We start from the raw sequence: 17,851 nt of genomic DNA, 5'->3' as shown, positions 1-17,851 counted from the left end.
CGAGTGACACTTTGACAGTTTTAATTTCACGAGCCGAAGGCGAGTGAAATTATGTCAAAATGTCACGAGAGCAAAAATTCTATATTAATTTCAGAGGTCGAGTGCAATTTGTTGCGATTATTTCATGAATAAAACTGTTCAAAACCAAAAAATTTTATTGTAATTTATTTATGTAAGTACCATTAAACACACAGTTTTTATAAATATTTGACGATTGAAAGTCATCACTTTTATAATCTTTAAAACATTAATTGTCATTAATGTCACTGAATGTATTTTTTCGTAGCAACGAAGGGCATCTGACGTAATATACCTAACGACGGGAGATTATCAAAAATTATCAATTTAATTTTTATTTCTGTAGCTTTCTATTGGTCAGAATCTCCTATGAATGAAATAATCGTGCTAATTTCATTAAAACATGAACACAATAAGATAAATTTGAAATAAATTAGTAAATAATATCTAAATATTAGTTTATTGCATGTATTATAATATATTATAATGCCATATTACAAGGTATTTTACTTTCCCGCACGGCGTGCGGGAAAATTTACTTTCACACACGCCGTGCGGAAAAATGCAACTTTCGGAAACGAAATGCGTGCGTGAAAGTGGCTCTTTTAGCACGGCCGTAGAAAAACGTTCTTTTTGATGTAATTGCCTTAAAATATGTCTTAGTTTTAAAAGCCACCGTCATTAATTTTAAGGGTAATTGTAACAGTGTTGCCATAGTTATATAAAATATGTTTTCTTATGAAAAATAAAATCTTTTGATTTTAAATAATGTTAGTAGTTGATAATTATATCTTTCTACTAATCTAAATAAAAAAGGTCGTAGAAAAAATATGGTATTCTACTTGCATGTAATGGCTATTACTCACTCTGATGAATTACTACACTCGCCTACGGCTCGTGTCGCAAACTTCATCATCTTGAGTAATAGCCATCATTACATGCTCGTTGAATAATATACTATTCTTGAATGTTTTAGTGTTACTTTACAACGTGGTACCTGGCAGCTGATACTCAACTATACCTTTTATCTCTAATCATACTAACAATAATTTGGATTAATAGAAATACTGCTAAGCATTTGCTATCCGCATTTGTGGCATTGGGAGTGCTAATTCCTACAGTTATATGTTACATATATGATTTGGATATGATTTTTAGAATCACACCAGAGTAAGTATGTTAATTAGTTCTATACAAAACTACTTTAAAACTGAAACTGTCTATTATTCAATATAATAGGTCAGATGCGGGAGCACGCCAAATAGAATTCTATTTTAGTGAAGTTACGTTGCCTAGCAACCGTCAATTCTCCCATTATGAAATTCTATTTTGTGACGTCAGCAAAATAGAATTCTATTTGGCGTGCTCTGGGCCCAGTTTGTTTAGACAGACAAAAAATTGACTAACTTTCCATGGCGAGCTGTCCCAAATTTTATTATTCTAAAAAAAGAGTAAAATCCTTTATAAAAGGTATATTTAAAATCCCTAAAAAGGGTCACATCACAATCACATAACTAGTTTTCAACTGGTTTACCAGTCATCATCAATGCTTACCTAAAATGAATATAACCTGGTAAAATAATGCAAAGATATTGAAATATTGACTACGGTTAAGAAAAGTTGTAGGTTATACTCACGTGACATGTACATGCTAATCACCAAGATCTAAATTTACAAAAGAATGTGGGTCAAAGCCCTGTAAAAGTAGTCCGTCAAGGAAACATCGGTTTAAAATGCTACATTAAGCATGGATATTTAAAGTATTTTACTAATATGCCCTAGGTAACATCTGAGCTGTCGATTTGACTTGTTCACATGGTGAAAGTGTGACAGCAAGTGACAATGAAATGGATAGAGACCTCCGAACGATGACAAGACAGAAATGACAGTTACACAGGAAGTTGAAAAATTAACCTATCATATTTAAAGACTATGATGTACAGCTTGTTAGAATTAGAAATGAAACAGAATTACAGCACACTCCATTGTGAAAATTATCATTTAAAATTCAGTATACTAGTAGTTGTAGTTAAAAATGTATTCACTTATACGGTAAGTGGAGGTAAATAGGCAAACCACATTACAAAAATGTTGGTATTCAAGAACTAAAGTCAGTAATCAAATCTTGTTATCAAGAGATCTAAGATTTACAAAAGCAATTTTGTGTTGATTTAAAGTTATCGAATTCATTTAACTTATTGGTAGCTTTTGGAACTTGTGTAAGTAAGTGTGTAAGAAATAACAATGGGAGTGACTGAGGTGTAAAAATTCCTTAAATAATCTAGGGGGATGTATCATTAAGAAAGACAAGCTCAAACTTAGGCGACTAATTCCTAAAGACCCCGCAGGCTGCCCGGATCCCTAAGGGTCCAAAAACCAAAACCGTCATAAGATGATGAAAGTAGGGGCTGGGGGGTATAAAATGTCTGTGAGGAAATTAGTGTGGAAGGAACATGAACGGGACCCAGAAAGAAAATTATACTTTTGATTTGATTTTGCTATAGATTAGTGTTATATTTATGTTGGTAATGACAGATTGAATAGGTAGGGTGAGAATAATAGCCATATGTAGAAATAGGGTGTTGAGTTGTATGTAGATGAAATTTTTTATAATGTGGATGTGTGTGGATGATGATATCAGTAATGTATATGTATGTTATGGATAGATAAAAGTGGTTAGATGGCTGAAGATGAAAAAAAGAATCATTGTGGCTAGTACCAGATAAATTATAAATGTGAATGTGAACGAAGCAGTAGAAGGGGGGTGAAAAGTGATGTTGTAAATGTGTTAAGAAAAAAGTTGTCGGTGGAGTGGTTGGAAGTCCCGATTAAAAGAAACATGGCGGTTGATATAATTCGGATTTTTTGTTTTTCTTTGATTATTTCTAGGTCCTCGTACAAGTCTGGGTAGAGCGACATCATCTGGGATATTCTATTCTAATCTAGGGATTTTAAATATACCTTTTATAAAGGATTTTACTGTTTTTTGTATTACATGGTATACAGCCAACTACAGGACAACTTTTTCCTTGTGGATTTTTTATTATTCTAACTTTTAGGAAGGGCCAACAGTGGTGTAAATGCAAAATCGCGACTGAATTTTGCCGCTGCGTTAGCCTCATCTCGATTTTAAAAGAGAACCGGTTCTGCATTTACAGATCAACTGCAACAATTGTTGCAAATGCGATTTTCTATCATTTCTTTTTTACAATTTTTTCGTGCAGTCGATATTATCCTAGTTAAAGGGATAGACGCAAAATCCTAATTCCAATGATATTTAAATGCATTCATTTTTTTCGAATCCTGAGAAAACTAGAGAGCGCCATAAGTACTTTAACCTGTTTCGAACCTTGTTAGGTTCTCATCAGAAGGTGCATATTATGACTTCTCTATGACCTATACCAGTGGTCGGCAAAGTGCGGCTCCGGAGCCGCATGTGGCTCTTTGGCTCCTTAGGTGCGGCACTGGCACAAATATCCACGGAAAGCGCAATCATATTTTCATTAAAAAAAACCTTGGTAGAAAAAACATTACCTACATCTTATTCTGATAAATTAGCTTTCTAAAAAAGGAGGTATGACGCTCTAAATTCGAACGTCTTTGTGTTGATTTGGAAATATTGGAGAAGAAAAAAATGTTCACAACACAAGTGGTCTACTTTGAATGACCTGGAGAAGGAAGACATGATCATTTTCAACGCTTGGAATAGTATTCATGATTCTTATGATCAGCTGAAAAAGCTCACGTTTGCTTTTCGGTTCTACATATCAACATTTAAAAAAATAGATTTTGCGCCAAAAATTTTGTAAAAAATATAGTGTTGTAGGAAATAAAACCGTAGTTGTTCTCTGATAAAACCTTACAAAACGAAACAAAACGAAATGTGTTTTTTTATTTATGGAATATCGCTGGGAGCATTTTTCACTATCTTAACCGAATAGACCCTTTAGTTTTATTTAGTGTAATAAAAGTTTGCTGAAGAAACGGATTTGGCTCCCAATTTTTTTTAATAGTTATAATGTTTATAATTTGGCTCTTTGGCTAAAAACTTTGCCGACCACTGACCTATACCTATATGACCATATCAGCTCTCTGAATAAATGGTTTAAAGGAACAAAGGTTCGAAACCGGTTAGAGTGCTCACGGTGTTTTCTGAACAAACTGAAATATAAGACGGCTCTTTTTTCATTTTTACACCGAAATGATTATTTATTTCTATTAGTTTTTCTTCTGAGTATGCGGGACAAATTTTCGTTGGCATTTACCGCGCTAGACAAGCGAGAAGTAAGATGAAACTTTTAGATCTCCCTCAGCCTTCTTTGCTCCAGCATTCGTTGGTTTGCAAATTTTAGAAACCACTAAGGTGTTACCAGAAAACTTGGGTTTCTGGTAAGGAAACTTGGTCCCAATAAAGTTTTATTTTTAATATTATTTAATTTTACTAAAGTAAAACTTTCGCTTTTTATAAGCAGATGTCGCCAAGACACCCATATCACGTTGTTTTGTTGTAATTCGATACTAGCAGCCCGATTTGTTTCAGTTTGTTCAGAGATAGTAATAATATGCAATTTTTGATAAGAGCCTAACAAGGTTCGAAACTGGATAAAGTGCTTATGGAGCTCTCTGAACGAACTGAAACATAAGACAGCTCTTGTTTTGTTTTGCAACGAAATGATTGATTATTTTTTTTTCATTTCCTTTATCGATTGTTCAAATTGTTCCGTGGTGGTGGTTGAGTTGCGTGTGTGATCTTATTGTCCACGGAAACGATTAAATAAATTTAAAATAAATGTAAAAACAATAAACTGTCTGTCAATAATATATTTATTTTAATCGGTAAAAAGAACGTGAAAATGTCTCGAAAGAGGGTGTAGTATTCTAGCGAGGGTGTGACCGCACAGAGTGCCTGCTGTGACTCCACTGAACTACAAACATCAGTTTGTCAATATGTGGCTTTAAGGGCCGTCTTCGAATGCATTTAAAAAGTGATTTATTGACATGAGCTCTGATAAGGTAATTTATTAAATGTGGAATTTTTTGTTTCCCATACATAAACTGAACAGGCCATTAACATCTGGTTTCGTATAAATATTATGAGCAGAAAGAATGTGAATTTTAAATGGGACATATTATTTCATTTTGAAAAAGTTATTGAAAATTAAAACTGAAAATTAGCAAAATAGTAATTGAAGCGTGTCGCCACAAAATCATGACATAAAATCGTGAAATCTTAAATGATGATTCTAAGGCTGTTTTTTAGTAATTTGTTTTTTGATTTTTGTGTAATAGTTTTTAAAATAGTTGTTTTAGATTTAAGGATGTAATTATTTTATTTTTAGAAACTCCAAAATAAACAAATTTAGATCAGTGAATTTCCATGTGGTTTATTCTTCCACATATTCCAATATGGCTACATACATGATAGGACTATGTTTTGGATATTTCTATTTTACATTACGAAATGTTCGAATTTCATTTACAAGAGTAAGTACATCATTAGATAATATATATTTTATTTTTGTTTTAAATTACATTCTACTAGGAGTCTTTTTACTCACGGTTTTTGCTGCGGATTTTAAAGAACAGCATGGATTAACGTATAATTTGGCATACGAATAACTAACATGTCAAAGAAAATAAGTGATATTGTGTCGATGTGTGCTTTTGCCCTGGGGGTGAGTTTTATCCCTTCTCGGGGATGAAAACATATACGTTCAAAATAAGTCCGGAAATGGATAATCTGGCTAATTCTAAGCAACTTTTATTCTACAGTGCGCTGGAATAAGTGTTACCCCCCTTATTAACTTATTTATTTTTAGCACATAAGCAAAACGCTCCAAAAAGTCGATTTTTAAAATAATCATAGTATATTATAGCATCAATGTTTCGAACTTTGCGCGATCCCTCTGCAGGTGACAGCCGTAACTTTGATTTTTTTAAATGGGAGAGTACATCATGTGACACCTAATTTAAAATCCTTTGAAATACTGATTACAAAAATGTATAATACTTTAATCCTTTTGAGAGCGTAGGCGCAAAATTTCTGTTGAATTATTTTTCAATGCATTCATTTTTTTCGAATCCTGAGAAAACTAATAAGTATTTTTGAAAAATTTAAATTATTAAATATAATTAATTTTGAAAAATTTACTACTTTTTACGCAAACTATATTGCTTCTTTTTTATGATGTATTATCGAAAAAAAAAAGTTACAACGAAGAAAGTATCCTTCTATCAGAACATACTGTTCACGTTTAGTGTTATAACTTTTAAGGATAATGGGTATATCTTTACTTATAACTCTATATACCAAAAATAAATCATCCTTTTAATTAAATTAACTTATCTTTTGTCTATTATATCCCAAGATATAGCTGTATTCTCTAAAGCGAATTTTGTTCAGTAGAGAAGGTTAGGGGAAATCCAAAGAGTTACATAATCTGCCATCTCTCGGAGACTAGGGTACTTACACATGTAACTATTTTTTCCATAGTAGAAGACATTATTTGGAAGCTATTGATGCAATAAAAAAACTTTAACATTTTGAGATGTAACCCTGTTCTTCCAAATGAACGATATTATTATTACAGTTGAGTCCCAGAACCTTTACCCGTGCGTCATCATTTTAAAGCATACGAAATAAGTCGATGATAAGTAGGTGACTTGCTGTTGCGTTTAGTAAATTTCAATTTTCGACTTATCATCGACTTATTTCGTATACTTTTAATGATGACTCACGGGTAAAGATTCAGTGACAACTGTATATATAATAGGGTCGATCTGCACCGTATCTGTATTGGATAAAAATTATTGGATGTATAATTTAGTATGTATGTTAACAATTATAAAAAACAAAGGTTATATAAAGATTTAATTTTGTACTGAATATAACAATTAATTACACTTTGACTTTTATAGACGTCAATTACAGTCATATAAAAAACAGCTCCTGAAAATTACTATTTAAATAGTGAAATAATATATTTTGGGCTTGTAAAACTCGATCTATTACATCCTTAATAGTTTTTTATTCCCCGTGACCAAGAAAAACCTAGAAGTTAATTGTATTTGAATTTATTTTACCCCATTTGGGGTTTCCGTTTGGAGACGTCAATAATTGGAAGTGACAAAGTGTTCAGTTATTAAAAACTCTAAAATTTAATATGGACTATGCAGGGAGACCTCCAGATAAACCTCCAGATATTAACAGGATGGATCAAGATGATAATATAGAGAAAAGTAACATCAATATAAATAACACATGGGACGGTAAATCAAAAAATAAAGGAGAAACTGTAAGTAATAAATCTGATTTTTCTACAGACAATATAAGAGAACATTTACTTTATCAAAGCAGTGACGTAGGTCCTTTCCATTTATATATAGAAAACAATACTCCGAACTTTAAAGGTCAGCTTAATGCTATCAAAATTGGCGACATTATACTCTCTAATTTTTCGAATTTAGATAACAAAATTACTAGTATTGATTCAATAGGCAAGAATAGAATTAGAATTAAATTTAAAGATTATCAATCAGCCAATTTTTTAATCAATCAAAAAACTTGCTCATTGTTTACAAACAACAATTTAGACGTTTACGTTCCGAAATTTATACTCCATAGACAGGGTATAATTAGGGACATAGATATAGAATTTTCAGAAGAATACATCAAAAATAAAATTAAACAATACGATATGCACTGTAAGTTCGAAGTAGTTTCGGTTAGAAGAATAAATAGAAAGGTAGAGAAACATATCGAAGATAAAACAATAATAGACAAAGTTCCAACAAAATCATGTATTGTTAATTTTAAAGCACAAACTCTTCCTAAATATATCACAATTAATAAAGTGATCAAAGACGTTGAACCCTATGTTCAAAAAGTTCTATTATGTTTCTCTTGTCTACGTTTTGGACACCTTGGATTTAATTGTAAAGCACGTCCCAGGTGCAACAAATGTCATGATTTCCATAATACAAAAGATTGTACAGTAAATGAATATACTCCAACTTGTTTCAGCTGTCAAGGTAATCATTTGACTACACACCTAAGTTCATGTCCTGAATTTTCTAGACAGAAACAAATTAAGAATACGATGTCATCATTAAATCTAAATTTCTTTGATGCATGTAAACAAATTCCGAAAGTTTCATATGCCAATATTGCTGCCAGAAATAGTAGTTCTTCCTTGCCAACCAATTCTAATCAGAATGAGCAATCTTATCAAGTAATTCCAAATCAATCAGCTTCATCCGCAAAAAAATTCTCCTCACAAATGTTCTTCAGCAGTAATAACCCAGAAAAAATAAATTTTAAGCGACACCGGCCAAGTTCTCCCAATACTTTGGAATCAGCTAGAAAAGAAATCCTTTCTCAAGAAAATATTCCTAGACAAAAAGGTGGTATTTATAATACGTCTAAATATACAGAGCATACACATACAACAAACTTGAAAACACAAGGAGTACCATCCCAATTAAATAATGTAATTTTAGAATTGGTTCTTTATATAATTAGTTCATTAAAACTCACTGAAAATTTAGACAAATCAAAAACAGAGATTATACAACAAATTAATAGATACTTAAGTACGGCAGCGATCTCACAAGAAGACTTACTATCTCAAACATCATGTCAGACACAACTAACCCTTTAAACTTTTTACAATGGAACTGTCGCTCAGCTGTTTCTAATAAACCAAATTTAAAAGCCTTACTTATTCAAAAAAATGTATATGTGGCCATGTTATCAGAAACATGGTTTAAACCAGAAAAATTTTATAACTTCTCAGGATATAATTGCTTTAGATCTGATCGCCCTGATGGGTACGGAGGCACAGCAATTTTAATTAAAAATAAAATAATTACAGAAGAGATAAATTTATTGGATAATTATAATTTTACTTATACTTGCATGGCTGTTAAAATTTCGTGTATCAAGAAACCAATACATATAATATCCGTATATAAAGAACCAGGTATTAGAGTAACGGTTGAAGAATGGGTCAATTTTTTTCAAAACATTCCTTCTCCATTCATCATTGGAGGGGACTTCAACGCTCACAACATGGCATGGGGTTGCGAAAATAATGATAATCACGGTAAAGTTTTATTAGAGGCGATAGAACAATGTAATCTATTATACTTAAATGATGGTTCTCCAACTCTTGCACTAACTTCCAGCCCATCAGCAATCGATATAACAATATGTACCCAGGACATTGTATCTAAATTAACTTGGTCTGTTATTCAAGATCCACATGGTTCTGATCATCTTCCATTGATCATAGCCTTGGAAAACTCGGAACAAGCAATACAACCTGGTGACAATACACACAAAAGATGGAATTTACATAAAGCAGATTGGAATTTGTATTCATCGAACTTTTATTCGGGAAAACAACCACAAACTTATGAAGAATTAGTTACCGAAATAAACCGATGCGCAACCATTTCAATTCCAAAATCATACAACAATAACAGATATCCTACAAACAAGATACCAAAACCATGGTGGGATAATAACTGCGAATCAGCTGCAAATAACCGCAAAACAGCATATAGACATTATAAAACAAATCCTAATCTTCACAATCTAATTGCATACAAAAAATTAGATGCCTTAGCAAAGAAAACTTTTAAAATTAGAAAAAAAAAACAAACTTGGATAAATTACTGCGAAAGCTTAAACTCCAACACTCCAATCAGCGACGTCTGGAAGAAAGTAAATCGCTACAAAAACCGAAAGCAGTCCAATCAACTTCCGATAAACACCGAAGCTGCATGGATAGAAGAGTTCCATTTCAAGATTTCACCTCCTTGGGTTCCAAGTCAGATAAATGAAGCTACAGTTACCGTACCCAGAGAAAACTTCAATCTAGAGAAACCATTTGAATTATGGGAATTAAATCATGGACTCAAGCAAAATAATAGTTCATCTCCAGGGATGGACTGTATATCATATTCTATGCTATATTTTCTACCTACAGAATATAAACTATTATTACTACACATTTTTAACACTATATGGCAAAACAAAAATTTAATTCCCAAAGCATGGAAGGACTATATTGTATTACCTATAAAAAAGGCAGGAAAGCCAGATAACAAAGTTGAATCTTACAGACCTATATCTTTAAGTTCCTGTATACTAAAAACTCTAGAGAGATTAATCAAAAATCGGCTTGAATACTGGCTTGAGTCCGAAGATATCCTTCCCAAATCTCAGTACGGCTTCCGAAAATCCAGGTCTACACAAGATGCTCTCACTTCCCTAGTCTCTTCTTTACAGGTCAATTTTACAAATCAGGCGTCGACAGCTGCAGCATTTATAGATGTAACTTCAGCGTTTGATAACATAAATTTAGATATTCTTTATAAAAAATTAGTTGATCTTGGAATGCCACTTAAAATTTCAAATTTCATTGTATCCTTGTACAAGAATAGATGGACTTACTTAAAAATAAACGAGAACCTTTTACCACCAAGGTTAACGAGTATAGGTATACCACAGGGTAGTATTTTAAGTCCACTTCTCTTTTCATTGTACAATATAGATTTAGAACATATAGTACCTCCACACTCTAATATTTTACAATTTGCAGATGATGTTGTGTTGTACACCTCCCATTCTTCCCTAGACATTTGTAGACGTCAACTTGAATTTACATTAGATTGTGTAAAAAATGATTACCATTCTCTAGGCTTATCCATATCAACCACAAAGACTGAAATTTGTTTTTTCTCTAAAAAACGCCAAATTCCTCAAGGCACCTTCAAATTAGGTAGAATAGAATTTCCGATAAAAAATTGTGTTAAATATCTTAGGACGTATTTGGATCGTAAACTGTTATGGAAGGATCAAATTCATTCTATTATAAAGAAATCAGAAAATTCTATGAATATCCTTAGAGCTTTTTGTAGAACCGGTTGGGGAGCTGACCCGAATATTGCATTGCTATTCTATCGCTCAATGATTCGACCAATTTTCGATTATATTTGTCATTTATATGGGTCTGCGTCAACAGGATATCTTAATAAAGTTGAAATCCAAAGGAATAAATGTTTGAGACTCTGTCTCGGTTACTTAAAATCTACTCCTATTACTATTATTGAGATTGAAGCTAAGGAACCACCACTTACTCTACGTAGACAGTTTTGTACAGATAAGTTTGTAGCTAGAGCTATCTCAAAAAACGTCAGCTACTTAAGGACTATTCGTAACTTGAATATATTAGATTTAAGCCATAAATATTGGTGTACTAAAAAAACCCCCATATACGTTGAAAGCTACAGGAAGTTGACAATGAATGAAAACCAAATGTACAAAAATAAAATACCTTTAATTTACACTAAACCTCCTGAAACTCTCTTTTCCAAGGTAATACAAACAAACTACATGGATTCAAACCTTCCAGGTAATATTATCAACAAAATAATTAAAGACAGGTAGCCTATGTTTCAATATATTTTTACTGACGGCTCCAAAATTCAAAATAAAACCGGATGTGCAATATATCACTGCCGATTGCCTAATGAAGCTTCAATATATACTGCCGAATTATCAGCTTTATTACTTGCGTTAAAATATATAGCCTCTGTTGGTATGGACAATTATATCATTTTCACCGATTGTAGAAGTATTGTGGACAAACTCACTTCTATCCAATCGACAAAAATCTAAACCACATTGAGATAGAAATTAAGAGTCTATATTATGATTTTACTTCCTCGGGCAGTTCAATTATTATTTGTTGGGTGAAAGGACATTCTGGAATATTAGGAAATGAAGAAGTCGACAAATTAGCTAAATCTGCAGCTTTAACCAAACAAAACATAAGCAACATACTTCTACCAGTAACCGATATAGATAATATCAGTAAAAACCATTGCAAACAAAATTGGCAACGTGTATATAACCAAAGTACAACGGGAATAAATTTTAGAAATTGCCAGCCACTAATTCCCAATGAGAGATGGTTTAAACAAGAATCAAATAGGCTATTTATAAAAACAATAAACAGAATGAGGTCAAATCACGCACTAACCCCAGCATACAAACACAGCATAGGTATCAGTGATAACCCATATTGCGCCTGTGGTGGAATGGGAGATCTACAGCATCTCATATTGGAGTGTGGACTGTACAGACAAAATATTAAAGTAATGTATGAAAAGTTAATTGATCTAAATTGTCATTTACCTGTCAATTTAAACGAAATTCTTTTTCCAAAAAATAAGCAGACGTTACAATGTCTTTACGAATATGTAACGTCCTCTAAATTTAAATTTTAAATAGGCTTAGATAATAAAATTATAAAATTGTAAAAATATCACACAAAATTAAAAAATGTATCCATTAATATAGTATAACACTCTGTAAATTTAGATAATAAGTAGGCTTAGATATTAACTTAAAATTGTTATTGTAATACCATACAAAAAAACACAAATAGTCTGGCTAATTGGCTCCGTCAAAGCCATTAATAAAAAAAAAAAAAAAAAACAATTAATTAAAAATTTAAATATACAGGGTGTCCAGAAACTCTACCGACAAACGAAGACAGGAGATTCCTCAGATAATTTTAAGACGATTTAACCCAATTCACCTAGTCCGAAAATGCTTCCTAAAGGAGCTAGAGCTCTTTGAAGATGGCGCCATGTAATTAGTTTTTCTTAGATACGAAAATAAAAACGAAAATTTTCATACATATTTACTTTCCAGAAATGAATCGATTTCATCCATTGGGAATTTCTAGTACCGGTCATAGGCGTCCGTTTTGGGTAGGGCAACGGTTATTTTATCGCATAACTTTTTTGTCTTCAACTTTTAAGCATTTTTGATACTGGATTATTAAATTGTGAGGTATTCTAGCCCTAAAAGGTACTTTTACATTAAGTCGGTAGGACACACCGTTTTCTAGAAAAATCGATTTGAAAGTTATTAGATTTGGAAATTTGAAAAAAAAAATTGAAAAAAATTGAAAAAAATTGAAAAAAATTAAAAAAAAAACGATGTATTTTACCAACTTAAAGCAAAAGTATCTTTTAGTACTCGAATATCTCATAATTGAATAATCTAGTGTCAAAAATACTTACAAATTAAAGACAATAAAGTTATGCTATAAAATAACTGTTGAACTACCCAAAACGGACGCCTATAACCGGTACTAGAAATTCGCCATTAATGAAATCGATTAATCTCTGGAATATAAATAAATGTACCAGTTTTCATCTTTCTAAATAGTTTTTTAATCTTTGTTTTTTAATTCGAAGAACGAAAAATTTTCAAATCGATTTTTCGAGAAAACGGTTTATCCTATCGACTTAAAGTAAGAGTACCTTATAGTACTAGAATATTTCACAATTTAATAATTCAAAGTCAAAAATGCTTAAAAATTAAAGAAAAAAAGTTAGGCGATAAAATAACTGTTGCCCTACCCAAAACGGACGTCTATGACCGGTACTAGAAATTCGCAATGGATGGAATCGATTCATTTCTGGAAAGTAAATTAGCATACCAATTTTCGTTTTTCTAAATAGAAGCGTTCTGGAGGTATTTAAGAAAAACTAATTACATGACGCCATCTTCAGAGCTCTAGCTCCCTTAGGAAGCATTTTCGGACTAGGTGAATTGGGTTAAATTGTCTTAAAATTATCTGAGGAATCTCCTGTCTTCGTTTGTCGGTAGAGTTTCTGGACACCCTGTATAATAAACTTTTTCTATAAATAAAAGCAAATTTCGACCCAAGCAGACATTATTTCAGATTTTTTGAACAAAAAAGGTATTTTGTAATTTGTTTTTCTTAAGTTGATCGTTTTCTAGTTATAAACAATTTAAAACTGAAAAAAGAACGAAAGATGACGATTTTCCAGGCTCAAAAACATAAGTAAAAAATATCTTTTTTGAAATTACGAAGTGTACTCAGCGCCAATGTGTTTTAAATGCATTAATTTTTTTCGAATCCTGAGAAAACTAAGTACCTATTTTTGAAAAATTTAAATGCACATTGGACGATTGCATTATTACCTAGGGCCGAAACTCCCTGAAAACTTCTATAATGTTTATTTTAATAATTTACAGGGGTGAAGAAAAAAAGAGAAAATTTAGTGAGATTTTTAATTTCAAATATCTCATTCAAAATAAACTGTTTGGATATTCTAAGAGACTTTCGGTGCTCGGTAATAATGTAATCTTTCATTCTGCGTTTAAATTTTTTAAAAGTACTTATTCGCTTTCTCAAAATTCGAAAAACCATGAATTGATTTAAAACACATCGGCACGAAATTTTACGCCTACGCTCTGAAGATGATAATTACAAAAGACCTTTTTATTTAGAATTTTCAAAAAAATATGAAATAATATCTGCCTGAATCGAAAATTGTTTTTTTAAATGTTGAATGGGTTGCATGTGAGAGTTCATTTTGAATGAAGTAAAAAACAGACGTACTCTCAATCATCTATTGTAACTTCCGACGACCGGTTTCGCTCTCTAAAGTATGCAGAGCATCTTCAGGTCAACGGTTACAAGTCAGTAAATGCTACAAATAAAAACCAGAACAATGGTTGTAAAAGATGCTAAAGGTCCATAATATCAAGCCAATATTGAACATATATAAAAGTAGTTAAGACAGCAGACAAATACATATGCATGTACAATCGGGGGCGGTAACAAATGTCCCCAAGCTCACAAACACATGCAGATGTATGTTGTCTGTAATCATGCAATGATAACGTGTCGTACTTACATTCGGTTGCAAGGAGCTACTTCCTGAGTATTCATTAACATGATATCTTGCTTAAGTTATGCTAACGGGATATGTTGGAATAGACGGAGAATGTTGTAAAGGTTAACAAGTTTATGGAAATTGGAAATTCTTGAGGGTGATGAGATAGTTGGTGAAAGACAAACAACAAATCTGTGCCAGTTATTTTGTTTGTGAAGTAGACTAAAGTGAATGTCATATATACAATTTTAATATGTGATGGTTTTAAAGATTTTTATTTCTATTTATTAAAAGACTTATATTTATTAATGTATGTGTTAGTGTAAGGCTGACAACGTTTGGGTCAAAACGGGTTGATATCGGGTAAACGGGTAAAATGCATGTGTTTGTGAGCTTGGTGACGTTTGTTACCGCCCCCGATTGTACATGCATATTTGTCTGCTGTCTTAACTACTTTTATGTATGTTGTTCAATATTGGCTTGATCTTATGGATCTTTATCATCTTTTACAACCACACATTGTTCTAACTCTGGTTTTTATTTGTAGCATTTAGTGACTTGTAACCGTTGACCTGAAGATGCTCTGCATATTTTAGAGAGCGAAACCGGCGTCGGAAGTTACAATAAATGATTGAGAGTACGTCTATTTTTTACTTCATGTTTTTTTAATTTGTAAAAAAAGTCATTTTGTAATTATTAATTACCTAATTATAGTCAGAAGAAAATTAGATCGGGCGCCCCTCGTTTTGTATAACTGTTAACATATTAAATTAAATATCCAATAATTTTTATCCACTAAACAGATCGGACACGTGGCACGACAAAACATCGAAAGGTGGACGAGAAACATTGTACTTACATTGGAGACTACGCGAGCACAGTCGTAGTAAAGAAGACAAGAACAATGGCTAGAGGACATCAAAGCAAAATGGGGAGAAACCGGAATGGGACGTTTGATCGCCGCCGGTTCATCGCCGCCGTTTCGATGCAGCCGGTTCATCGCCAGTCGATTTCATCGCCGGCCGTTTCATCGCCGGCCGTTTCACCGCCGGCCGTTTCATCGCCAGTTAGTCAGTTGATCTTGTATTATGGGAGATGACACGACACGATGTTAAATTCAGTTCAAAACTTACGACAAATAAATAGATAAAAAATATTATTATATTAATTTACTGTTCTATTTCTACTTCCCCTAAATTTGATACTAAACAGTATTAAATTTGTAGTGTTAAATTATATTTTATATTATAAAAGTTTAAAAGTCTATTAAAAGATTAAGTATGGCAACGGGAATTGTCATATCTCGCATTTCCTAGAATTCCTAAGTAATACTAAAAATAAATAATAAATGTAACTGTCGAAAATTGGTCGAAAATAAGGAAATATATCAGTTAGCGATTAACTGACTGGCGATGAACCGGCGGCATCGAAACGGCCGGCGATGAATCGGCCGACGATGAACTGGCGGCATCGAAACGGCGGCGATGAACTGGCGGCGATGAAACGTCCTAGACCCGGAGAAACTGGCATCAAATATCACAAAATAGAGAAGAATGGAGAACTTATGGGGAGGCCTTTGTCCAAGAATGGATGCAAACAAGCTGAAGGAAAAGAAGAAGATACAGATCGGGTACAGTTCGACCTTATATCGTATCTTCTACTAAGAGGCAACATTTAATAACTTTCAACTATATTATTTTAAATTTGAGTGTGTTTTCCTTTCAATTATGATTCATTTTAGGTGCAAAGACTGTTATGGTTCTCAGCATTTCTGGGTTTACCTCTATTGGTTGTTACGATTTCGTCCAATGACTATCCGAGACTACTAAGTGCAATCTTTAGCGGGACTGTGAAACCTGTTTATGCTATCGGAATAGGATTTGGTGTGTTTGGAATGTCAAGAGGGGAAGGAGGTCAGTATAAAGTTAATTTTAAGCGATACTGTACAACTGACATCGCACCTCCGCTCAAATATAGTGTCACAACTTAAAAAAAAATAATAAAAACGGTCTTATTGCACCAACAGATTAATAAAACTAGAAAATCTTATCTCAAAAAGGGTTACGTTTATAGTTCAAGTTTTTGTCGTTAGATGGCACTAGAGTCATTATATGATAAAATCAACGGTGCACCGAACACAAACAGTGTCACATATCGACTTGTACAAGGTATTTGTCCATTTAAGATGTCTATAAAGCGTCGTTTGTCGAGTTAAGACAGTATAATATGTGATTACTTTATTCAAAACAAAAATCAATGGGAAAATCCCAATAGTTGGCTCTATACCATAGTTTAAAAAACTCATACAAAAGTAAAAACTTCAAGTTGTATACTGGTATAAAATCGTTTATTAAAAAACTTCATAAAATGTCGTGCAAAACGTTTTCGTTCTAATTCAGAACATCTTCAGTGCCTAGAATGAAGTATTTCCACGTTAGATTAAGGCAAAAAAGGTTAAAATTGTGACTGTTAATAAGAAAAACATGTTGGATAATACTTACATTCTGCTAAGTAATTGTAGCTTGCACACCATTTAAAGTGGTAACTTCATAAATGGTTTACATGTTAAATTTTATGAAAATATGGTGACTACAAATCGATGTTATAAGATTAAATTAAGTACATGCTTAAAGGGCAACATGCTTCCATGCTCGAAAAAAACTAGGTACTTTCCCAGTTCAATGGGCACAGACCAACTGATAAAATAGGAAATTGACTTTCAATATGACAAAGAGTGACATGACAAGACAAGATAAAGTCAATTTTTGGTTAAGAACTTCAAAAAGTGTAGTTCTAATTTTGGATTTTAATTAAAATGTAATGGTTGTTAATAACTGTTTGAAAATGCAATTAAAATTGTTTAAGAAATTTTGAATCTATTGTAAAGTCTAAATTAGCTATTCTCTATTCCAGAAAAAACATTTGGATTGTTGGATTTAAGGTGGGTATGTTTCATGGTTTAAAGTGTGACGTCATCGATTGTAAAATGATAACGTGAAAGTTTAATTTAGTTTAATAAAATGAGATATATACTACATAGTAAACAATTAATGACCTGACGTGGAAGAATTGGAAACTAAATAAAGCAAAATTCTAATTTTAA

The 17,851-nt window shown here is 32.4% G+C and overlaps 1 protein-coding gene across 1 annotated transcript in view; it reads left to right on the top strand.

Moving 5' to 3' along the window:
- Positions 1 to 17,851, top strand: part of LOC126892390 (O-acyltransferase like protein-like) — a 112,030-nt gene that overhangs the window by 74,570 nt on the left and 19,609 nt on the right. The window contains exons 8-10 of the mRNA XM_050661908.1: positions 995 to 1,188; positions 5,358 to 5,502; positions 16,490 to 16,661. Of these exons, the coding sequence (XP_050517865.1) occupies positions 995 to 1,188; positions 5,358 to 5,502; positions 16,490 to 16,661 (511 nt within the window). The remainder of the gene's footprint in view (positions 1 to 994; positions 1,189 to 5,357; positions 5,503 to 16,489; positions 16,662 to 17,851) is intronic.

The sequence above is a fragment of the Diabrotica virgifera genome, chromosome 9, assembly GCF_917563875.1.
Source record: "Diabrotica virgifera virgifera chromosome 9, PGI_DIABVI_V3a".
In the NCBI taxonomy this organism is placed as follows: Eukaryota; Metazoa; Arthropoda; class Insecta; order Coleoptera; family Chrysomelidae; genus Diabrotica; species Diabrotica virgifera.
Note: the sequence above shows the minus strand (reverse complement) of the source record. Positions and strands in the feature narration are given on the sequence as shown.